The 25,352-nt window shown below is 44.4% G+C and overlaps 1 protein-coding gene across 1 annotated transcript; it reads right to left on the reverse strand.

Annotated features, from left to right (window-relative positions):
• Nucleotides 1-2,992: 2,992 nt before the first annotated feature.
• On the reverse strand, nucleotides 2,993-23,080 carry rel (v-rel avian reticuloendotheliosis viral oncogene homolog). The gene is made up of 11 exons (XM_083658043.1): nucleotides 23,012-23,080; nucleotides 22,459-22,494; nucleotides 21,272-21,411; nucleotides 20,649-20,797; nucleotides 19,711-19,802; nucleotides 10,277-10,417; nucleotides 8,178-8,282; nucleotides 7,774-7,992; nucleotides 7,192-7,257; nucleotides 6,802-6,882; nucleotides 2,993-5,369 (listed from the first exon to the last, which is right to left on the reverse strand). Exons 1-11 carry the CDS (start codon nucleotides 23,016-23,018, stop codon nucleotides 4,456-4,458), a joined length of 1,950 nt encoding a protein of 649 aa, XP_083514169.1. The 5' UTR covers nucleotides 23,019-23,080; the 3' UTR covers nucleotides 2,993-4,455.
• Nucleotides 23,081-25,352: the final 2,272 nt, after the last annotated feature.

The raw sequence follows: 25,352 nt of genomic DNA on the forward strand, positions 1-25,352 counted from the left end.
TGGGTAGTAGGAAGCGTTGTTGTCCGGTCCGTGGAGCTAGCCTGAGAGGCTAATAAAAGCTACATGTTACAGAGTGCTGACTCAGTACGTTATTGCACGCATAGGCCTATCTTTACATTAAAAAAAAATAAAAAATAGAAATAGAATTAGGGTAGGCCTATGTCAGTGTTTTCCCCTGAATAGCTGAGAAAGTGGACAGTCAATAGTTAGCACTGTGAAGCTGATACAATTCAGGTTGCGGTAATAATGCAACATTTAAGGATGCCAACCGCCATAAAACACAGAAGAAGAAGCTGAGAAAAAGGAAGTGCTGTGGGGTTGCAGCTGGTGAAAACCGTGTATAGAAGCGGCTCCACCGCTTCAAAATGAATCTCGTTCTGGCAACGCAGTACTGGGCTCGCATAGCCAGACCTTCCCCACTTTGTTTTAGCGCCGTGTGCCCGTGTTGGAGAATGCAATGCAGTAACTTGAAGTTAATTGGATTATAGTAACCGTCTGCCCGCAGGCTTGCTTCATTGGTCCACCTTCATTTACAAAGCTATCACTGCTAAGCTCGTGTTCTTCTATCTCTGCTCATACATCTCCATCGCACGTAATCCATCCTACAGTTTCAACGTTCACGGGACTTCTCAGATGCCTCAGTTCCCAGAACTCGCACTGAGTTTAGGAAAAGGGCCTTCTCTGTTTCCGCTCCGTCTGCTCGGAATGGACTCCAAAAAAATTCGGAAACTGCTGGACTTCATCACCATAATCTGATTTGAAAACTCAAATTACGGACATTTTAAAGAAAGAAAGGGGTCAAAGGTCACTGTTTTGCTGAATAATGTGGTGCTTCTTTTCCTGAACTTGACCTTCTCTCCTCAGTGACCCTTCGTAACCCCCCCCCCCTTCTTTTTTAATTACTTGACCAACATGGCGGTGATTTCTGGTGAAGCCTACAAAAAATTCCGTCAAATTCTTCGTTTGTAATCTGATTACTTAGGCCATGTTCACGCTACAGGCAAATCCGATTTCCTGCTAAAGTCATTAGTCATCATTATCTAGATTGGTTGCCCAAATCTGATTTGGGAGTGTGTCCGCACTGCCACAAATCTGTATTCAAGTATTCAAGTCGGATCTGTGTGTCCCCAGACCTCCATATATGTGGTTTGGGACAAGTGACACAAATCAGACTTGGAGCGTCCAGACTCATAAAACCAATCTGGATAGAATCATTAATATTGAGTGCCAGCCACTTTTGGAGAACGGACGCTCCCAGTGCCAGAGTTTCAGAGCGTTTTCAGTGATTTCTCGAGGCCCACAGAATATTGTGTGATATTACTATGTAAACACCGAACACGCACAAAGAACGATGAGACTTTTAAGTTTATTGATACCATTTTCCGTTCTTTAGTTATGAGCCGGAGAAGATAGGCTGTTTTGAGCAAAAAGACACGTTTCAAATTAGAAGCTGAGATATTCCGCCTTTTGTGAAATGCAGCATTTCAAGCACATTCACTGAGTCTGAAGCTAATATTTTCTGATGTAGTGACGTGGTGTAGTTGTGTGGTGCCCTGCGTGCCCCACCCCCCTCTCCCCCCCTCAGCTGCAAACTCATCCCCACACTAACACACAGCCTAACACGCACCCAGTCTATTTTCGGAGCGCTCCGTTTTTGTGCGGCGGCTCCCAGCGCGACACGGAAATGCCAAACCGGACTGCAGGGAAAGGTTTGGCCCTTCGGCGTCGGGTGCTGCCTTTCTGGCGGCTAATCGTGTGGAGAAACTATACAGCAGAGACAGAGGGGCTCAGTTGTGGGCGCGGATTGACTGCTGTTCGCAGCCAAAGTCAGCTCCAGCCAGAGCCATCTATATGGCTCTGGCTGCAGCATGAGCGGTTTCTTTTTCATCACGGGGCTTTTTCCTGCTGTTTTCCGGACCTTTCTCTAATCTGGAGAGCACTGTCGCCACCTAATTAGTCCGTAAAATAGGTTATACACCTTCAATAGCTACAATATTTGTACAGGAGATGTAGGAGGCTTTGATCCACGTCCTACCGTCAAAAACCGCATTTGACGTCGATCGACGTCCTTGGCACTCTACGTCACTATTTACTTTGACGTCGATCGACGTCCTTGGCACTCAATGAGTTAAGAGGTCACTAAAGTTCACAAATCGGATTTGGCCTCCTAGCCTGAACATGGCCTATTAGTGTGTGGCTTTTAAAGAAGTGAATCTTTAAAGGCTTGATCATGATGCACACACACACACACACACACACACAAGCCTGCAGTCGTCTGAGGACAAGCGGAGTCTGAAAATGCAAAGTCATCTGGCATCATGTCAGTGTATTGTTGAGACATGCTGCAGTCAGTCAGCAAGACATTCACTGTCTCCCTATCAACACCTTTTTATCTCCACTAACAAGTCATCACACCTCACTGCCAAGCTCCACACCGCCGCACTCTTTCCTCCTCACACACTGCTGTTTGCAGGCTAGGAATTTAACCTTTATTAGCTGTGGACAGACTAGAAGATATTTTGTGCTGCTATATCTATTGACGTTCAAAACTCATTTTTATAAGCAAGCTTCTCTGCTTTAATTAATTCCTCTTTTATCTAACTTATTTTAATGCTTTTGGTTTCTATTTTTGCTGTGTCATGATCTACCTTTGTGGCATTCATGTTGTATTATCTCACCATGCCTTTTACTGTGAAGCATGTTTACATTATAAAGGAAAAACTACAAAAATGTAAATGCAATTTTTATACAAAGCTTTATCGATAAAACTGTTGAATAAGTGTCTTGTGTGTTATAATTTATTTTGTATTGTGTTTTTGCACCTGAAATGTTTATGGAAACATGTTATAGTCTACAGATAGATATAACTATATTAGGATGTCCAGGTCATACAATATTTGTCATATTAAGATGATAATTAAACGCACAAATGTGGAATAAAGTCAGATTCCTTTTTTATTAAGAATAGATCATGTAAAAAAAAAAAACGTCAAAAAATATCAAATCTGCAACAAAAAAAAGTAGTCATCAAAATAATTGTTTTCAGTTAAGACAACAACAACAAAGCTTGTAGAAGGCATACGACATGTAGGTAAGTGCTGAACGTTAGACTTAGCTAGACTTGGGGTGACAGGGTCACCTTGGAACCAAACAGGACCATCCTGCAACCAGGTCACAGGCTTGATTCCCGATACGACCAATTAATGAATAAAATGATGTCGATCAATACGCATGTGTCCCGTCAAAGTGTCCCGGAGCAAGACGCTGCGCCACTGTCACGCTCTCCCGTAAGTATCTCTGCGTAAGAGCATTAGCTAAATGCCTAAAACCAAAAAAAGTGACGTATCTGATTAAAAACAGCTATCTGATATGGACACTCTTGAGAACTCTGGATAGCACATGTGATCGCTGGTATGACATAGTCATTACAAAGGAAATACACCACTCAATGTGCTTCCCCCCACTTCCTCAATGGAAATTTCAGTACCTTGCCATTTTTCGAGAGCTTCAGCATGATAAACTGCTTCCACTCCCAACTCTGGCTAACGTCTATGTACAAAGAAAGCACACGTAGAGAAATGTTCCACTTTGTCTTAACACGGGGGTTATTTGGCACTTGACCACCGTGGCAACCAGAATATAAATTAATCGCCAAGATTGGATGCATCGGGGAGGAGTTTGTATCGTTTTCACTTCCCATTCGTTTGGACGAGCCACAAAAATAGCCGGAAAATTTTAATTGAACATGTTTGGGAACAGGTTCAACAACATGCGTTACACTAAAATCAATATGAGTTGAAGTTGTTGAATATGTTCACTAACGTGTTAAATCTTTTCAGTCTATTTTCGTGCCTATCCAAATGAATGCATGGGATGCAAACGTCTGAACTCGTCCAGCTGCATCCGACCCAGTGATTCTTTTATATTCTGGTTTTCATGGTAGTCAAGTGCAGAATCACCCAAATCTTAAAACGACACGGAATATTGCTTAGACAGCAACTGCCTTGATATAAAATCGACATAAGGGCCATCACAGCAACACAGATAATATAAACTGAGATCTGATATATAAACCTTTAACAAAGCAATAAAAAGTCAACTCATATGCTGATGATAGCATTGTGGCAGCTCATGTTAAATAAAGTACTTTCCAAAACCAGTAATACCAATTAACCCCCTTTCATTTGAAAATCAACCAGCGTACACACCCACAAACCATTGATTACTATATGTCCACAGTGAATCTAACTTGACCTGAGAGAGAATAAAACAATACATTCACTTCTTAGAGCATCTGGATCTAAGGTTTGGAAAACATCAGCATGTCTTCTGATCAGGATTCATACACACAACAAGTCCCAGTATTTCCTCAGAGCTGCTTGTGCTTCTTCTAATAAACGTGCTGAGTCACTGTTTGTAGTCACTGCTGGGCTGAGATTTGATAAACGTGCTGAGTCACTGTTTGTAGTCACTGCTGGGCTGAGATTTGATCCAGTCGGCCAAGGTGGGAAAGTGGACATCCTGGACCACGCCGTTGTTAGAGAAGGGGTTCTGGCCGTTGTTAGAGAAGGGGTTCTGCCGGTTCTTGAGCGACTCCATGTTGGGCTCGTTGCTCATGGGCCGAGGCACCAGGTTGGTGTACGTGCTTCCTTGGCTGTCCATGGTGCATTGCATGAGGGCGGCGTGGCTCTCCTGATCCCCCATGGGCTCCTGCTTCAGCTGGAAGGTGGGCTGAGGCACTCCCACCAGGTTCTTCAGAAAATCATCATCCTCAATGCCCTCTAAGAAGGGGAACGAGCCCCGTCCCAGCCCCAGGGTGCCCCCTCCATCTCCAGCTCCAACTCCGTTATAGGTGCTCTGGACTGACTGATTGAGGGGACCGAAGTTGGGCCACAGTGTCTGGCTCTGGGTCCTTTGATGGTTCTGGAGCCGGGTTTCAGAGGCGGCTGGCTCCTCCCTCTGGTTCAGCAGGTGGAAGAGGTGCTGGGTCTCTGGCTGGGCCTGGCTCATCATGGGGCCCTGGTGGCCCGGACCTGCGTCCAAGCACTGCAAGTCCCTCATGGAGAGCTGGGGGAGGGTGTTACCGCCGCTGCTGCTGCCATGGGAGTAACCAGATTCACGGTTTGACGGCTGTTGCCTACTGATATTGGGGCGCGATAAACTGCTGGTGGCACTAGAGGGGTTGATGGTGATCGTATCCATGGAGAGCGCCGGGTTCGGGTTTGACCACAAAGGGTTGACGGACACATTAGGGGCCTGTTGTGTCATCACTGAGCGCCGAAGGCCCGACTGGTAGGACGGGTTGAACACAGCGGGTTGTTGGTGCATCGCAGGTGTGTGCTGTTGCTTCATGTACATGTTGGTGGCGTCTGGTAAAACAAATAGTGATTTTTTTTTTTAGCGTGATAGCAGTGTAATGTTATGCTTATGTTTGAATCTGATTTTCACACTGCCAGCAACTCAATCAACAAGCCATTCCTTTACTATCAAACTGAGCGATCAGGGAAACTCAGCCAACGTGTGCATAATCAGATAGATGGACACTCAAGCTTGTCAGTCAAATCTGTACCCATGTGACTTTATTTCATGAACAATAGAGAGGCCAAAGTGGAACGTCACTTCCTGCTTCAGCACTGTACCAGAGATTTTCATCCGCCATTTATTTTCCCATAGACATTTCGTAAAATGCTTATAAAAAGAGTTTTACTCGGTCAAACCAAACGGCACAGATATATTTAGAAACAGGAGGAAGCGCGTAACATTTCACTGGGACCAAAACGTAAAAGAAATGCAGGTTTAAAGACAATATTTTTTCGATGTTTTTTTTAAAAGTTTTGGTCTGAGTGAAATGTTCTATGGTCTCTCCCGATTCTAAATATTGCTGAACCGTTTGGTTTGAACAAGTAAAACAATTTTTTATAAGCATTTTACGAAATGTCTATGGGAAAATAAATGGCGGGATGAAAATCTCTGGTACAGTGCTGAAGCAGGAAGTGACGTTCCACTTTGCCTCTCTATACTGTAGTTCCACCTGACAAGTGCAAAATGGATGAGAAGTTGATGACAGCCATTCAGAACCTCCCAGTCATTTCATTGGGTTTCTTCTGTTCATCTCCAATTAATGCTACTTAAAGGAACACTCCGCCCATTTTCAACTACCGTAGCTTTGTATCATTAGAACATCAGTAGTATATCAGAAAACTGTAAACAGTTTTGAAGTCTGTCATTTAATTTGACAGTTATTGAGTGTTAAAGTGTGGACCAGTGACATCACTGGTCCACACTAACTCAAATTAATAACTCATTAACTCAAATCAACTCTCAATAACTGTCAAACTAGATGAATGATGAATAGTTTGACAGTTATTGAGAGTTAAATTGAGTTAATGAGTTATTAATTTGAGTTAGTGTGGACCAGTGATGTCACTGGTCCACACTTTAACACTCAATAACTGTCAAATTAAATGACAGACTTCAAAACCGTTTACAGTTTTCTGATATACTACTGATGTTCTAATGATACAAAGCTGGTTGAAAATGGGCAGAGTGTTCCTTTAATGAGGGCTTGCAAGCTGGATTAACTCCTCAAAATGCAACGTTGTAACGATATACAAAAGCAGCGAAGAAATATGATTTTCTTGTTCAAGACATCATCCAAGTGGCTTGCAGTGTGTGAACAGATGGTTAGATACATTGCGGAAATATCTGCAAATGTTCATCAGATCTGGATCGAAGTCGATGTCAGATTTAAAATGGACGTTTGCTAGTTAGCATGGAGCAGAGCATGTATAAAAGAGTTACCTTTTCTAATGCCCTGCGCCATCATGGAACTCTGTGGGACTGCCTTTGGCCTGTTCGCCACCAAACCAGCAAAAGGACCGGCTAAAGATGAGAAAGAACGGGGTCAGAAAGCTTTCTTACACTATTATGCATTGATAGACTCACCACCACACACATGCAAAAGCATGGGATGAATCTTACTGTACTATATTCACCTTATGTAGCCCCACCCACTTGACTCATTGTGTCATGACTTCCTGTTCCTGTTCACATACGAGTCAGACTAGGTTTATGAGTCACAGGAAGTGTAAACACAATCAGAACTTCCGATTGTGTTTACACTTCCTGTTACGTCTCTCAAGCCAGACTGTCTCCTCTACATGAGGTGAATTATTATGTCGTAATTCTTACCGGACAATCCCGACATCTTCATCAAGTGCTCTCTTTGCTCTCTTTTCCTTTTGCAGCCATAAGGATCTGCAGAAAACACACAAATAATCAAATACGTTATGTTCAATCATCATAGCATCAAGGATGTGCAGCAGTCATGGTGACATTATAGGACTTTTACTTTGCAATTTATCATTTATCATTTGAGATTTTTTTCTGTTTGCTGCATCTTCTGCTATTGATACGATCGCTGCGCTGCATACTGCACAAAGTAAAATTCTTCATTTTGTAATATGATGATTACTCACTGTTGGCTATTAAAATGAATGTCGGTCCAGGTGTGCAAAAGTGAAGGTTGAAGTATCTGAATAACCTTTTGACACCATTTTACACTATAAAACTCAAACTTGTCTTTTCAGGTATCCCTCCTCAATAAATACAAATAATCCCCTGCACATCAATTGATTGATTGATTGATTTGATTGATGGTTATAGCAGACAAAATCCAAGGGATAATAGACATGTAAAAGTGCAAAACACTTATTTCCAACATGGTCCCTTGATCAACATCGTCAACCCTCCCCGGTGTCGCCGGCCGCTCACCTTTGTCGTCGGGCAGATAGCGGAAATCCATGGGCTCGCTCACTTCCTGGTCGGTGGGCCGGCGCAGCTGCATGCGCACGGTCACGGAGGCCGTGATGGACGGGTCGTAGTAGGCCGGCGTCTTGAAGACGATGGCCACCTGCCGATGGACGTCGGCCTGGGAGAAGGAGCCCCTGGCCTCCCAGCCGTCGGAGGAGAAGAAGCGCACCTCGATGTCGTCTGGAGGAAGGAGGGGGGATGAGGGGATGGAGAAATGAATGAGAGCAACAGGAGATGGGCTGAATGGATGAACGTTTGGACCGATGGGAGGGTGGACGGATAGAAGAATAGACGGACAAATAAATGAGTAGAAAAATCATTTACAATATACAATTTACATAAAGTGAAAACACGCATCGCTGTACCTTTCTGGACTTTGTCACACAGGAGAAAGACCTCGTCGCCTCCCTTGACGCTGCCACAGTTCCTGTTGACTCGACAGATTCTGAGCTCAGCTGTGTTAGGAGCCCCTGATGAACACACACACACACACACACACACACACACACACACACACACACACACACACATACACACACACACACACACACACACAAGCAAACACACATAAAGTGTTACACAAAGTCATAGATAGTGATCCTCTTCTTTCTACTCGGTGCTGCAGAGCGGTCTGAGAAACGGCGTGACATCAGAATCAGAATCAGAATCAGAATCAGAATCAGAAAGACTTTAATGATCCCCGGGGGGAAATTGGGACAAGTTGCAGTAGCTCGCTCACAGAACACACATAGCATAAAATAACAGTAGTAAATGCGATAGTAAGCAAAATAAGCAGAATAAGAACACAACAACATAGCATAGAATAAACAGTAGTAAATGCGATAGAAGCAAAATAAGTAGACTACGTCTAAAGTAAGCAAAATACGTAGAGTAAGTACCGTATACATTACGTGCCAATTATCTTTATTGCACACTGGACTTATATTAAGTCGGCTTGCCCTATACGTTACACGTGGCTCAGCCAGGCACAGTTAACCTATCGGCTGGCTCAGTCTCAGGGAGACTGAGCGTCTCCGAGGTGCTCTTTTAAGAGAGGCATTAAATAGACCAATGGCCACAGGCAGGAATGATTTCCTGCGCCTCTCCGCATCGCATCTAGGTGGGATCAGTCTCTCACTGAACGTACTCCTGTGTTTGACTAGCACGCCGCGGAGTGGGTGCGAGTCATTGCTCATCGGCCTCGATTTAGAAGGTGACGCTTTCAGTTTTACGAGCCGAGAGCCTCAGCGGGGTTGACTCACATGTCACATGCCTGCTGGCAGAAGAGGAAGTGCTCCGTGGTAACGGTGATGTTTGAGGCTTTTAGTGAGTACTGTATCGAGAACTTCCCCTTTTCTCACCGTGTGTGAGGAACACCAAACTAGCTGCAACCACTGACTGTAAAAGAATCAACGCAACGTTCCAAATCAGTGTTGTTGGGTGAATGTTGGCTGGGCGGACACGCGCGCGCACGCACACACACACACACACACGCGCACGCACACACACACACACACACACACACACACACACACACACACACACACACACACACACACACACACACACACACACACACACACAAAAGGCAAGACTCGGAACAAACGTGGGCACACACACTACTGGTGCAGGTACATTCATATTGTTCTCTCGCACGTATGTCTACAATACAAAAGATACACACATGCCTAACATGTGCAACTTCTCAATTTTCGATTCTCTGAATATAATAATATTAGAGTAGAAGTACAAGTAGTGGTAGAGGTGGTAGCAATAGTAGTAATACTAATATTATCCTAGGTTTCAATACAGAGTTTTAGTATCCTATTTTTTCGGATGCTTTTCCACCCCTGACAAGAATAAAATCAGCTTTTGACAGCTTTGATTCAAATCAGTATCGGTATATCCCTTCAAAAACAGCTGTCACCTCAGGTCGTGTGTACTGTCGTGATAACAGCGCTGCTTGTGATCGTCTTAACTTATTTATTTTATTTAACCTTTATTTATACAGGGGGAGCCTCACTGAGAGCAATGCTCTCTTTTTCAGGAGCGCCCTGTTCACATTCACACCTGGAAGCTGACCAGTACAACCACAGTCTGATCTGCTGGCCACTGAGCAGCTCCACTGGAGCGGTTGGGGGTTAAGGGCCTTGCTCAAGGGCACCTCAGTGGTGGTAATGAGGGAGGGGGCAAGCGCTGCCTTTTCACTTTCCCCACCCAGATTGATCCTGCCGGTCCCGGGGATTGAACCGACGACGTTCCGGTCACAAGCTCGCTTCTCTAACCCAAACTGAACTGAAGGATGAGCAGGATTAGCCTGGGTAAACCCAGCCTCCACGTGACCTCTATCTATGTGCTATCAGTCTTGTGATAGCACATAGATAGAGGTCACATGGAGGCTGGGTTCACCCAGGCTAGAGCAGGATTGAGCAGAGCGTGTGCAGGCAGAGGTGAGGCCACTCACGGTTGTCGTAGATGGGGTTGGTGACGATGGGGCTGAGGGCACGGCTGTACTGGCCGCTCTCGTCCTGCAGGAACACCTGGATGCACAGACGCACCACGTTCAGGTCGTACTCCTCTGTCTGCAGCAGCTGCTCCCGCGGCACTGTGGTGTCACACACACACACACACACACACACACACACACACACACACACACGTCAGTATGACGATATCACATATATGCATGAAACACAAATGCAGGTAACACTTTACTCAGCGGAGGCATTGTTAGCAGTGATGTAGAGGTAGATGAAAAGGCAGGTAAAGTAGGGGTGCACCGATCGATTGGCAATCAATCTGTATCGGCCGATTTTTACCTCAAATATGCGATCGGCTGATTGGCGATATTTCGGCTGATTGCCGATATTTTTTTATATTATTATTTTTTTTTAATAAAAAAAAGCCCTATCACTAATCAGGCTTTCCAACGATATAAAATACAATGCCAATTGGTATTATTAAAGGGGAGAAATAATCAACCTAAAATAACGTTTCCAAACTTTTTTTGAGGAGTTTATATATCGGTGATCGGTGATCGGTAATCGGTGATTGGTCGATGATCGGTCGGGCAGATATTTCCCATAGGCGATCGGCAATCGGTGGCAAAAAACGTGATCGGTGCACCCCTAAGGTAAAGTATGACTTCCAGTCGGTGATCATCACGAGGCCAACATAACCAAAAGATGATCGAATAGAATTCCAGAAAAGTGAAGCTTTTCCCCCCATAAAAGACCCTTTGATCAAGGAACTTATAGGAGTTTGATATCCCATCTTCCATTGTGTGCTGTCATGAGGATTTACTGTAAGTCAGGCTACACCCCTCATTCTAATAAGCCATCAGAAGGCCTGTGAGCAGCTACACCCCTCATTCTAATAAGCCATCAGAAGGCCTGTGAGCAGCTACACCCCTCATTCTAATAAGCCATCAGAAGGCCTGTGAGCAGCTACACCCCTCATTCTAATAAGCCATCAGAAGGCCTGTGAGCAGCTACACCCCTCATTCTAATACGCCATCAGAAGGCCTGTGAGCAGCTACACCCCTCATTCTAATACGCCATCAGAAGGCCTGTGAGCAGCTACACCCCTCATTCTAATAAGCCATCAGAAGGCCTGTGAGCAGCTACACCCCTCATTCTAATAAGCCATCAGAAGGCCTGTGAGCAGCTACACCCCTCATTCTAATAAGCCATCAGAAGGCCTGTGAGCAGCTACACCCCTCATTCTAATAAGCCATCAGAAGGCCTGTGAGCAGCTACACCCCTCATTCTAATAAGCCATCAGAAGGCCTGTGAGCAGCTACACCCCTCATTCTAATAAGCCATCAGAAGGCCTGTGAGCAGCTACACCCCTCATTCTAATAAGCCATCAGAAGGCCTGTGAGCAGCTACACCCCTCATTCTAATAAGCCATCAGAAGGCCTGTGAGCAGCTACACCCCTCATTCTAATAAGCCATCAGAAGGCCTGTGAGCAGCTACACCCCTCATTCTAATAAGCCATCAGAAGGCCTGTGAGCAGCTACACCCCTCATTCTAATAAGCCATCAGAAGGCCTGTGAGCAGCTACACCCCTCATTCTAATAAGCCATCAGAAGGCCTGTGAGCAGCTACACCCCTCATTCTAATAAGCCATCAGAAGGCCTGTGAGCAGCTACACCCCTCATTCTAATACGCCATCAGAAGGCCTGTGAGCAGCTACACCCCTCATTCTAATACGCCATCAGAAGGCCTGTGAGCAGCTACACCCCTCATTCTAATAAGCCATCAGAAGGCCTGTGAGCAGCTACACCCCTCATTCTAATAAGCCATCAGAAGGCCTGTGAGCAGCTACACCCCTCATTCTAATAAGCCATCAGAAGGCCTGTGAGCAGCTACACCCCTCATTCTAATAAGCCATCAGAAGGCCTGTGAGCAGCTACACCCCTCATTCTAATACGCCATCAGAAGGCCTGTGAGCAGCTACACCCCTCATTCTAATAAGCCATCAGAAGGCCTGTGAGCAGCTACACCCCTCATTCTAATAAGCCATCAGAAGGCCTGTGAGCAGCAGCACATTGTGATTGCATGATAATTAACACAATGACAAGATGAAATTGGAAGCCAGGGTTTTTCCTGCCATTATCAGGCTGAGGTGCAGCACCACCTGACAGCAGCACCACCTGAGCCAAATGCATGTCACATCAATGTTACGTTAGCTGCTGTGGCTTTTCCAAATGTTACATGATGGTACATAATAATAATGGTCCAAAATGATGTGAAATTATTATTGAAAAAAAAGATAATAAATAAGAGATTATTATTTATATATATATATATATATATATATATATATATATATATATATATATATATATATATATATATAGTATAAAAAAAGATAGAGGTGGATGGATGGATGGATGATCAGTTAAATCTGTACGCTGTCCACACACACACACGTCACACACACACACACACACACGTCGCACACACATTTGCATTACACACACATTTGCACACATTTGCATTAGTCAAGAACTAAATCCTAGGCAAGTCTCTGTCAAGCCCAGTTCTGCCAGCTAACCTCAAGACTCTGTTGCTGTGTTGTTAGCCTGACAGCCTCCTCTCCTCCTCCTCTCCTATACTTCTCAAGCCACTGCCATCTGGATTTGCCCTGCCATGCCTCCAGCCCGCCTACCATACCTCAGCCTCCAACCTGATTCTACTAGCCGGTGCACCCGGGCCACTACCGGGCCACTACCGGGCCGGGCCACCGCAGCCAATCTCCTCTGCTGCCCAGTTCCTGCTCCTCTGTCATCTCCTCACCTGCCTTCTCTGTTGCACAGTCTGGCCCCCTGTATCATCTAACATTCCAGGCTATACGCAGGAATCCTGAAGGCCAATTCAATACCTTTTAAGACCTTTTTTTAAGACTTTTTCAAGACCTCAGCACCACTTACGTCGCATCAACGATAGAGGTGTAAATCACAAGTTGCATCACGATACAATATCATATTGATTATTTGGACGATACGATATTTGCTGATATCACAAAGTCTGCCACCATACGATTTCGATTCAATTCAGGGGTCTGCGATCGATATGAGACGATATCATAATCTGCTCCTTTAACACCATCAGCACAATAGCTACAAAATGTAATACCTCTCAAATGGCAATTAAGACTTTTTAAGACTTTTTAATAAGGGTCTTAATTTCCCCCTAAATTGATTGATCAATTTGAAATACTTTTCAGGACCCCGCGGATACCCTGCATTCAGTAAACACCTGTGAACTGTTCTCTGACTCTGCGTCTGCTTGTGGCTTTCTGGTCCGGATTCTTGGTTGCTGACAGCAACACGTACACAAACACAGTGAGAGAGCTCTCACTGAGAGACGCCCACGCACACACGCGCACACACACACACACACGCGCGTGCGCGCACGGACACACCCACACACACACATACACACACACACATACACACACAGATCGACAAGGTTCTCACATCTGCCTACTTTCTCTCCCTCCGTCTCTCTCAGTCTCTATCTCTCTGCTCACGTTGAGGCCATCCCCGCCCACATGTGGCCGTGTTGCCACGGTGACGCTCGGTGACGTCACCGCAGGGTGGAAAGACGTGTGTAGGTGTGTGTGTGTGTGTGTGTGTGTGTGTGTGTTTGTGTGTGTGTGTGTGTGTGTGTGTGTTTGTGTGTGTTGTACAACGCAGGACTCTGTGACGATGAGGTGACCATGATGACTGCTGATATGTGAAATGACATCAGATGACTATTGTGTATACATGTAAATGCAAAGAGTAACACTAGACTGAAATCATTTAAAGTGCCTTGTGCCACATTATAAGCCCAATGGATGCATAACTTCTCTTACAATATAATCAGACAAAAACGAGAAAATGACATTCCATATCATGTCATTAGCTATACGAGGGATCAACCATAAGCAGCATTTTGGTAAACAAACCACGTCACTGGGTGGCAACGACAATGGAACTCTATGGAGCCTGAGCTTTGGGAGGCTTGAGTGTCTGACTCTAGCCGGCTGACGCGGTTTACATTTTAAAAACGGCGACAGTTCACACAACTTTAACACGACATGCATATATTATACATCAAACTCTCGAACTACTTCTGCTCTCACTCAGAATGTCAAAACATAAGCAATGTGATATAGGCCTATAGTTTGATGACATAGTGATGTATAGTTTTTGAGATATTAACGTTTGTTTGGCACAACTCATACGAATAACTGCCGCGGGGTTCCGCATTTCTGGGTGGCAAGTGACGTCACGCTGATTCGTCCTATATTGTTGCACCACACACTCAAATATCTGTATATTGTCTTTATTGTATTATTATGCGAGCATGGGCTTGTATTTGGTCTTTAGTCATTGGTCTTATACATGTAATGACTTATGAGCACCATTTAAAATTAAATGTCGCCGTTATAGTAATAAGACAGTGAAATATTATAATATGGGACCCTGATATGTCCGCAAAATAAATACATAAATAGGCACACATTTCTATTTCTGATTTCTGTTTGGTCATCAGCTTTGTTTGCTGTGGGTGGTGGAGACAGAGAGTGGAGAAACCAGAGGAAAGACAGACGCTTGTGTATGAAAGTGGAACGGTCCATAATGTATATGGGTGGAACATACCAAGTTGGTATGTGGTTTGTGAGTGAGTGAGGTATACGGACATGATGCCACATGCGCGAGACAGATGCCGGACGGACAGGTGTAAGAATGTGGGTTGTGAGAGTAGGTAGAGAGGTGTGCGCGTGAGGTGGAAAAGAGAGCGAGCTCTGAGCGGCAGCTGTGGAGGACATGGTCACTGGCAGGCCTGGGAAGGCCTACTACATGAGAGAGTCCGGGGGTAGGGGGGAGGTGGGGTAGGTGGTGAGTGGTTGGTGTTGTCAATGCGAATGTGAGAGAGGGGGAGGCAGGTGTCAAGCCTCACCACAAAGAAAGTCTCCACTCCACCGTGTGACTCATGGCTGCTCCCGGTGGTGTGTATATCACCGAGGCGGCCGGCGCATATTCTCTTATACTAGAAATACCGAAGCAATCGCGCGCCGCGCCGCATCAACCACTCCACCTTATTACAGTAGTGAGATAGTTCTATTATATTCTATGAGACATTAGTATTAAGTGACGTAAACAAACAAGATCATCGCAGAGAAGATGGTCAGCTTCATACCGGCCTCGACGCGGCATTTTACATTGGGGTCGGATTCGGTGGGAAATCCACTCGATTGCTTTACGGCACAAAGGGGGACTCTGCTTTATGGCACGAAACAGCCAGAGGGCGCTGTTCGTCCAGAGCATCTTTCCGTTTCTGGCAATGCCAGATGGTGGAAGGAGTGAAATGCCGACGGAGACATGACATCACTTCTGTTGACCCTCTTCATTAAAACCAAAGAGAAAACAAAAGTGACAGATATGGGAAGTGGGACATCCTCTTTAACAGAAATCAGCGGGGTTTCTGGGAAACGCGGTCCCAAAATTGACAACTAGAATATTATTAGTGAAATTGCAACATTACCACTATTTCTCACCCCACGAACATCAACAATAAAATAAGAAAGACGCTCAATCATAATGTGTGTAACCGCACACGTGCAGAAGTCAATTATGTAGCGTTACTATTAAGAGCAGCCAGGATGGAGACATCGGCTCGGGCAAAAGTGGACTGAGCGCATAAGCAGGAAGTGAAGGGAGGTCAGGGCGTGTGTGTGTGTGTGTGTGAGGACGTGTGTGTGTGTGTGTGTGTGTGTGAGGACGTGTGTGTGTGTGTGTGTGTGTGTGTGTGTGAGGGTGTGTGTGAGGGTGTGTATGTATGTGTGTGTGTGTGTGTGTGTGTGTGTGTGTGTGTTAAGGTACAGGGGGGCTTCTTATATCTCCCAACACAGGAAGCAGCTGAGTTTCACAGCAGAAGTGAGCTGAACAGAGGGGAAGGTTAGGGGCCGTATTAAGATGGCAGCCTGAGGCCCTCCACATCGTCTATGGTGCAATGGCTCATTCTACCTTCCCAGCTGTTCCATCCCTGACACTCAATACTGTCCTGACTAGGGGTGTTCATCAGTTATCGAAAATCGATAATTGATCGTTAAGGAATGGAATCGATCATGTGGAATTCTTATCGATTATTGTTATTATTAATTTTTTTTTTTTTTTTTTTGCGGACTAGGTTTGGGTGGAATTCGTTCCTCCTCGCCCCACTCCATTGCACAGCCGACTAACGTGAGGTGGAGCTTCATATAGTCTCTAGTTTTCTGGCGGGGCACGGGCCTTTGTGCCAACAAAACTGCAGAGTGTTGGAGAGGAGACACATTGAAATAAAGAGTTCATTGAGGAGAACACGTTGTCTTTCGTATTTTCTGCCATAGGCATTCATTTTGTTAAAAAAAAAATATATATATATATATTATTATTAATATGATCGATAATCGCTAATTGAGCGTTAATTTTCCCCGATTTTCGCTTTTGGACATTTTTCAAAATGAACATCCCTAGTCCTGACTGACTCAATACTGTGCTTCTACAGTGTACTGTATGTAGGAGCCAAAGCCTGGGTGAGCTGTCCGTTCACTTCCCTATACTCTCCCTTTCAGCCAGACGTGCACGTACACACACCTAGCACATACGGCCTATGGCCAGCCCATTTGTGAGACTGAACAACGCAAAGCCAGAAACGCAAATTGGCCAGGTCTAAAGTCTGGAATTGGCCAGGTCTAAAGTCTGGAACTGAAATGGGTGCGATGGTAAAGGTGTGCGTCAGAGCTCAGCAGCCAGTGGCATTTCCTAGGAAAACGGTACAATGTCCTGATACCACCACAGAATAAAGCTCATTGTGGTTTAAAAACTCAAAACATTTTCTCTCCGGCCACAAAATCAGTCAAAACATCCAGACCTCATATCTGATGAGTCTCACTTCTGTTGTTTTGCTTCAACATATTCATTGCACCATCCCTAGACCACAGGAGTCAAAAGTCTAAAAGTTCCACTACAAAATACTCTTGAGTGACGATAAGCAAGTCAAACCCCATAGACGTGGTTAGATACCCTAAAAGCTCGCCAACGTCAGGTTTAGGGGGTCCATAACTTGACATTATATTACAGTTTTCCTTTGTGAGGTAATGTCATTTGTTAAACTAGAAAAAGTCAGATGCACAGTCCAGGGCTCTCTGGAAAAGTTTGAAATGACTTGGCACCCCTTCTTAGATTATTATCATAAGGAATTTGACGCAAGAACTTTAGATTAGTAGCCCCCAACACCTCTACCCTACCCTCTTCCCACCCCCCTCTTGTTCTTTCCTTGTCTCTATTATTTTGGTTTTATTTTCACACTTGGTTGTCATTGCATCACAATTATTCAGGAGATTGTAATACATGTATGACATCATGCAACCATGCACCTATTTTGTATTGTCTGTCTTCTACGGGTTTTGTTTTTTCTTGTTTGTATTGCTTAAAAACGAATAAAAACAATTTGAAATAAAATATTACAGTTTTCTGTGTAGAAACTGAGTGGGAATGAGACACTCCATTTGCCCAAATCAAAATTCTGGTTCTGGTCACTTCCCCCGGCGCCCACACAGCAAGTGAGGAATCCAAACTTCAGAGTGAAATCCACACGGTCTCCCAAACAGCAGTGACTCACATCTCTGTCCAGAGAAGAACGCTGGACTCACCAACGTTAGATCATCTCTCTCTCTCTCTCTCTCTCTCTGTATAAAAGCATCACAGACTGGGGCCAGTCGGTAAACAAGAGCTGCCAACATGCAAATCTGCCTACTAGTGCAGCTTAAAAAAGAAAGTACAATATTCTCTCATATCTGTAACAGCCGTTGGATAACAGGGTCACCAAAACGGGTGCTATGTTGATGTAGATCAGCATCAAACACAATGTCTTTGAATAATAAAATGCATGCATTTCATAATAAACCTCCATTCAGATTTATCCACATGGTTTTACAAACCGATAAAGCACTATAGCTGACTTGAATCATGATCTCTGTCAGCGGGATAAAGCAGCACTATTAGCCGCCTGATAATCTAGTTATATTATATTTATACGTATATTATATTAAGCCTAATTGTGCCATGAACATTAGACTTCATGTCTATTTGATCATTATTATCATATATACTGGTTTTATATAGTGATATAAGTAACCAAGTGAAGGATCAAATTGAAGTTACTGTCTTTTCGCTTGGCATCATCACCCCTTATTATTTTGCAGACAAAAGCCAGAGTAAGGTACCTTCCAAATAAGGGTCAAAGGTCAACTTTGAGCAAAAAAAAAATTGTGTAGATAAATAACTTACATTAAAAAACAAAATAATTAACACATTTCCAGTTTCCCCCCTACAATACATTTGGCTGGACAACAACAAAACCTTTAAAGTCATTTTTCTCAGTTCTACACTCTGGCGAGTTACCCCCCTTTTGGCTTTGCAGGGCAGTATATAAGCTGACTTTTAATCCTGATCTGTGTGAGCGCGGGGGAACCCCCTTACCCTCCCGCCTGGCCCCGCCTCCCCCTCTTTTTAATGAATCCTGCATTCCCAGCTCTCACGTGTCCTCCTGCACCGAGCTGAATTGAGCAACTGTGGCAGAAGAATGAGGAAGTAGCTCAACGCCTGTTTGTACATGAGAAGTGCTGCTGTCTGTCTGCATGTGGACGACCGCAGAGCTCACAGCAGCACACTGAGGAAACGCCATTAGTCGTGTTGTAGAGACGGCGGTGGTGGCAAAAGAGCGCGTTTTCAACTCGATTCAACTGGAAACTAGAAGTGGGTCAACCACCCGCATTTGCAAACAATTGTTTGAAAATGGATTTAAACGGCGTATTAGTAACAATAAGAGTAACGGTAACAGCGGTACTAACAGCAACGGTAAAACAGTGATTGCAGAATTTTGATCATGTCAATTAGTTTGCTAACAATTCTTATCAAGTACTTTGTCTAAAACTCGATGTCACTCGTTATTTTGTCCCCTGCTAATCTGCTATCAACAAATGCCCTGTGCTGCTGAGCTGTAAGAAAAACAATACAATCAAAACCAGAGGGCAGTCAGGTAGAGTGCACACCTCCGCCACGACGTGTTACGTGAATCCGTTTGGAACTTAGGCGCCTTTTTGTGATTGGCTACCCCCCCTATTGCCACGCCTCCTTTTGGGCAGCGAAAACATAACCTCCAGCCTTTGGACCAGCCAACTGTTCCAACACAGGGATGTTACACAGTTACTTCCTATTGTGTTGACACTTCCTGTGACAGTACAGTTAGTGAGCAGGTAAAACAGACGGAGGTGTTCTGAACAGGAAGTCATAACACAACTGGGCCAAGTGGGCGGGGCTACATAAGGTGAATAGAGTGGGGGGGAGGAGGACTCACCGTTGAAGGGGTTGATCCCTCTGGTCATCCTCTGCACGATGGCATCTCTCACCTCCCTCCTCCTCACACACTGGATACCCAGGTTCTGGAAGCTGCGTGAATCAAGGGACAGGGCGATGAGAACCCGGGACGGCTCCGGCACCAAACGGTCCATATTAAAAACAGTGGGGGGATCGACCGCATGGGGCCAGAGCTGGAGCGAAGCAGTACTTCCAAAAATAATTTATAGTATAATCACTTTAACAAGTACCAGATGGACTGAATAGGACAGTGTGCGACGTCGTGTGCTAGAAAGTACAGTTAAGGCAACGATGCGTGTAAATCCCACCCATCTGGTACTGCTGCTGCTCCAGGCAGATCAAAACAAATGAGAAAATGTATTTATTTCATTGACCCAGTATGATGAAATGATAGATTACATCTGAATCGACTGCTGTGATCCGCCCGGGATTTGCAAACGACGACACACATGAAGAGATGACTGACTCATTCACAGAAACCCATTGACACACATGCAACAAGTACACACACGCTTGCACACGCACACACACACACACACACACACACACACACACACACACACACACACACACACACGCACACACACAACCTCTTTTTAACACAGCACATCAAGGTGATGTCACTTGGGGAATTCCCACATTGCCATCCTCATCACAGAGATGGTTAGACAAATATGCTGTGTGTGTGTGTGTGTGTGTGTGTGTGTGTGTGTGTGTGTGCACGCGCGCATGTTTGTGTGCGTGTGTGTGTGTGTGTGCATCTGTGTGTGCTCCATCTGAGCGGTCACCTTTGACTTAACATGAATTACTGTTGTGATACGTGCACGTGTCATAAAAGACATTTGTCACTATAGTGTGGTGCTGGTGAACAAGAGATGCCGACGAGACGCTGACGAAAGTGAAGGGAGGTGAACTCACGCGATCACCCTGCGGTCGGGGCCAAACTCGGCCTCGTAGTAGCCATCTTTACAGTCCTTCCCCACCAGGTCGTGCGGATGTGGCCGGTAAGGCTCGTTCTTTGTCACCAAATGCACGCGCACCTTCCCCTTGCCACAGTAGTTCAGGATCTGTGGAGGAGAGAGAGAGGGAGAGAGAGGGAGGGAGAGGGAGAGAGAGGGAGGGAGGGAGGGAGGGAGAGGAGAGGAGAGGGAGGGATTCATATACTGTATGTAGTAAAAGCACATGCCATACCTAGGAATGCAGCTAACTGTGTGTGAAATCGTATAGCGAGCGCTCAGTACAGTAAGGGCTTGTTTCTCTGAAAAGAGATGAAAGAATGAAAGGAAGGAAGGAAGGCGATGCTTAAGGAGAATAAAATGTTTGGGAAATGTTGAAATGTGTTGAGAACTCTCCACACCTCGTAGACGGTCTTTGAGGGTGAGCTCAGGATACATTTCTACGACCGATAAGATAACGCATCTGACCGGATGATCTGCTAGTCGACCTCTAACTCCTTAGATGATTGTGGACATGAGACACGAAAGGAGTTGTTGAGGAGGGTGTGTGTGTGAGGTTCAAGCCGACGAGACGCATCTTCTCACCTGCAGACTGGGGTAGGTCCTGTTGTTGTCGGAGCTCCGCTCGCCCGGGATGCTGCCGGCCGAGCGCCCCTCGCACTTGTAGCGGAAGCGCATGCCCCTCTGCTTGGGCTGCTCGAAGATCTGGACCTCCGGCTCGGCCACTGCAGGGAGGAGGAGGAGGAGGAGAGGTCAATGGAAAGGTGAGTGTGGGAGAGGAGGAGAGGGATGGAGTGAGTGGCTGGTGAAGGTGGTGTCATGAAAGCAGACCCAGTCGAACGCAAATCATTCTCCACCTCCGAGCCTGCTTTGATCAACTAAACATCTAGGGATCAAGTGGAGCAAAGAATAATGGCTGACAAGACATTACTATTTGGGCGGAGCAACAACAACAAACCAGAAGTAAACTTGTCCAGCGTGTCCTCAAGACGCTGGACTTTGATCAATTATTAGACCTAGCCAGTAAATTATCAGCTTAGAGGTGACACTGATCCTGAACGCTTCCTTATATGTGACTTTTTAGACATGGCAATTATATGCATTCTCTTTGTTCTCCAATAGAATGACAAAGGCGCAAACACATTTTGATTGGCCAGGACTATGTGACTGTGTCATCTGATTGGAGGCAGCAAGAGGGAAAAGCGAAGTCAGTCTCAGAGGAACCGAGAAAGTGATCTGGGAAGTATATGTAGATATATATTTTTTGCGTCTACTGTGTTGATCTTTTAATAACCCCAAGTAGAGATGTTTCGACGAGAGCAAAGTGTTTTTTTTCGAAGTCGGGTTGTTTTTGGGCCCGATCGTTAATAGTGACGAGCGAGCAGCAGGGATCACTCTGAAGTGAGTCGCCTTATGGAACAAGTCGTGTTACATTTCTGTCATTATAAAGAAATGTTGGCAAACGCTGCTTCACAGCAGATGGAGACGACGCTCCAACCGCAGAATTGAGAATACACACCCAGATACACACACACAAACACCCACACACGGATACACCCACACACAGACACACAAACACCCACACACAGACACACAAACACGCAGCAGGTCTGAAAAAAAAGGCAGTGTCACTTGCTTACCAATAAAGAGAAATGAGGAAGTGAAAGGAGAGTGTGATAAACTCAGTGATTTTCTTTGGCATTTATGAGCTCTGACTTGTGGAGGCAGGCAACTCATTTAGACAGTAAGAGAGGCATTTCAAATGTACTTACTTTGGTGTTCGTCCCCTAACAAGGGGGGCATATGAACTGTGGAGGAAACATGTTGGCATCATTAGCTACACGTATATATTAAGTCTAAACGTAAACAGCTGGAGAGAAAAAATAGGACACTAATAAAAACATTCAAAAAAGTGATCATATTCCATCTATGCAGTCTTCATCAAAATCATTCTACTCTGCTGAAGTTGCCATGTATTTACTGACACTGACTCAAATGACAACGTCAATTATGCAACTGGGAGGAAGTGTTATGTTTTGTAAAAAAAAAAAACCATTTGACCATTTTTGTCATATATTGTGCACATATTGTGCAACTGAAGAGATAACCACTGGCTTGGAATTCTACCTTTAGGCCAAAAATAATCATAATCCTAATAAAAAATAATCCATAATCCATAAAAAAAATCCTACTTGCGAGTCAGTGATTGTTTTGAGAACATCCGAGATGCTGCCATGACAGTGTTATTGTTACACTCATTCTTAACCTCTCAGTCTATCACCATCAATCACTACTGTTATTATAGAGAAAGGTGCCGCTACTCACCGTCCATGATGCACACACACACACACACACACAGACACGTATCACAGGTTACTGTCTGTCTGAGAAGCCAGCACTGAATGCCTGACAGCAGACAGGAAGATGCATATTTGTACAGAGGCAGACACACTACAGCCTGGGAATTCCCCCATCTCTCCGCCCCTCCATCTGAACAGACCAATGGGAAGGAGGGGTGCCTCGCAGGGAGTGTGTAAATAGAGCAAGAGGCTTCACTCCTGCCTGCTTCCGTCTTTGCTTCTTGCTGAGCCTTCATAAACCATTCAACCCACTTGACTTCACTCCCCCCCCACCAATTGACTATATATATATATACTGTATATACACACACACACACTATATATATATACACACACACTATATATATACACTGTGTATATATATACATACTGTATACACAGACACACTATATATATATATATACTGTGTATATATATATATATGGTATAGGTGTCTTTTAAAATGAGTCACTAGACTATTTTTATTTTGTGTTTTCTTTTCTGTATTATGTGTATCTGACTGTATTTTTGTATGGACCTTGAGTATGCAATAAAGTCTATCTATCTATCTATATAATCAATATGTATACAATTCCCTTTGCATGTTTGAGTGTGGCCAGTTCAATTACTCGCATGTGATCTCACACCTATAATCAGAGAGGAGGGCGGCGCAGTTGTAGTTGTACAATTGCTCAACTGCGAGTTGGGTATGTGTCTATGGTCTATATATAGAGTCACAAAGATGACAGCACGTCTGTGCAGAAACTAAACAACCGTGAAGTCTACGAGTTGAGAGACCGAATAAGCAGCGGTCTGGGCAAGAGCAGAAAACGGTTTCTGATCTTTCGGTTGTTCACAAGAGCGGAGCATAATCTATCGTTAAAATAGCCTATTAGAATAATAACTTTAATTTAATAATAATACTTAACTAGCTCACCCATGACCAGCATCTTCACTGTGCAGGCTGGTGGTGGCAGCATCATGATGTAGGGGTCTTTTCAGCACTAGGGGGACTTGAAAGGATAGAGGAAGAATGAATGGAGCCAAATATAGAGAGGGGCATTTCTTGAGAATTTAAATTTGGGAAATTAGGGGTGACGAGTCACGTTTCACCAGGACACACCCCTCAGCATAGAGCCACATCAACACTGGAATGGCTACAGAAGAAGAATGTGAAACAGTGAGTCAAAACAATAAAACTAGATGAAATTTAAACTTTTTACAGAAGTATTTTTTAACTCTAATTTGAAAATAATATATATTAAAAGTCTCGATGCATTCTGGTTGTCGCCTTGTCTTTTGCTCACACAAATTACGGTAGTTACTAGTTGAGAATTCAATGTTCTGAGTACAATTCACACGCTGTGGCAGTCGAAATCTTACATGAGCTTCAACAGGATGTGAACTATCTTGACAGTTCGAGTAGTCTTTGGCTCAACATCACAGCAAGGGACCACACTGATAGAGCGGAGGCGTCCCTGAAAGCACACACAGACACGCTGGGTCGTTACAGCTCAAATTATGCTGACCAGGTATCGCCAAGTTTCATCCAGTTCAATCTAAGACCTCCAGAGTTTTTTAATTTCCGTTTATGGAATATGAGACCAAATTTGCACACAACCATGAAAATAAAAATGAAACCCTATCATATATAGATCTGCTAGATATAGATCTGCATGACTGGACAGAAATCTTAAAATTATGTTTCAAAGGCCATTTAGACAATGGAAGTGAAGTCATTTTAACAGGATTTGCAGACAGTCTGTGACCAAAAAGTAGAGCTGCAACGATTAATCGATCGACAGAAAAATAATCGACAACTATTTTGATAAACGATTAATCGTTTTGAGTAACTTTATACGAAAAAAAGTCAAAATTATCTGATTCGAGCTTCTTAAATGTGAATATGTTTCTGGTTTCTTTACTCCTCTAGGACAGTAAACTAATTCTCTTTAGGTCGTGGACAAAACAAGACATTTGAGGGACGTCATCTTGGGCTTTGGGAAACACTGATCGGCATTTTTCACCGTTTTCTGACATTTTATAGCAACTAATCGATGAATCGAGAAAATAACGGGCAGATTAATCGATAATGAAAATAGTCGTTAGTTGCAGCCCTACAAAAAAAGATTGATCTTGAAGGATGGAGGGCCGAAATGTCGTACAATTAAAGACATGCATATGGAGCCAGAGTGTGCGACGCCTTTTTCAACTCGAGTTTACGTCCAGTGATGATCGGCAGCACCTCACTACAACCTTTGCTGTGCGTTACTTTTCCTTTCAAGAGTCGACAGAAGAACAAAAAAAAACACAAATGGACACCGGAC

This window comes from Poromitra crassiceps (genome assembly GCF_964638095.1).
Source record: "Poromitra crassiceps genome assembly, chromosome: 22".
Classification (NCBI taxonomy): domain Eukaryota; kingdom Metazoa; phylum Chordata; class Actinopteri; order Beryciformes; family Melamphaidae; genus Poromitra; species Poromitra crassiceps.

Excerpts from the sequence above, each read along its gene's own strand:
- rel (XM_083658043.1), bottom strand. Across the intron at positions 8,283-10,276 it reads CAACCCCATCTACGACAACC|GGGCTCCTAACACAGCTGAG; the intron begins GTGAGTGGCCTC and ends TGTGTTCATCAG. Across the intron at positions 7,258-7,773 it reads CTATCTGCCCGACGACAAAG|ATCCTTATGGCTGCAAAAGG; the intron begins GTGAGCGGCCGG and ends TGTTTTCTGCAG.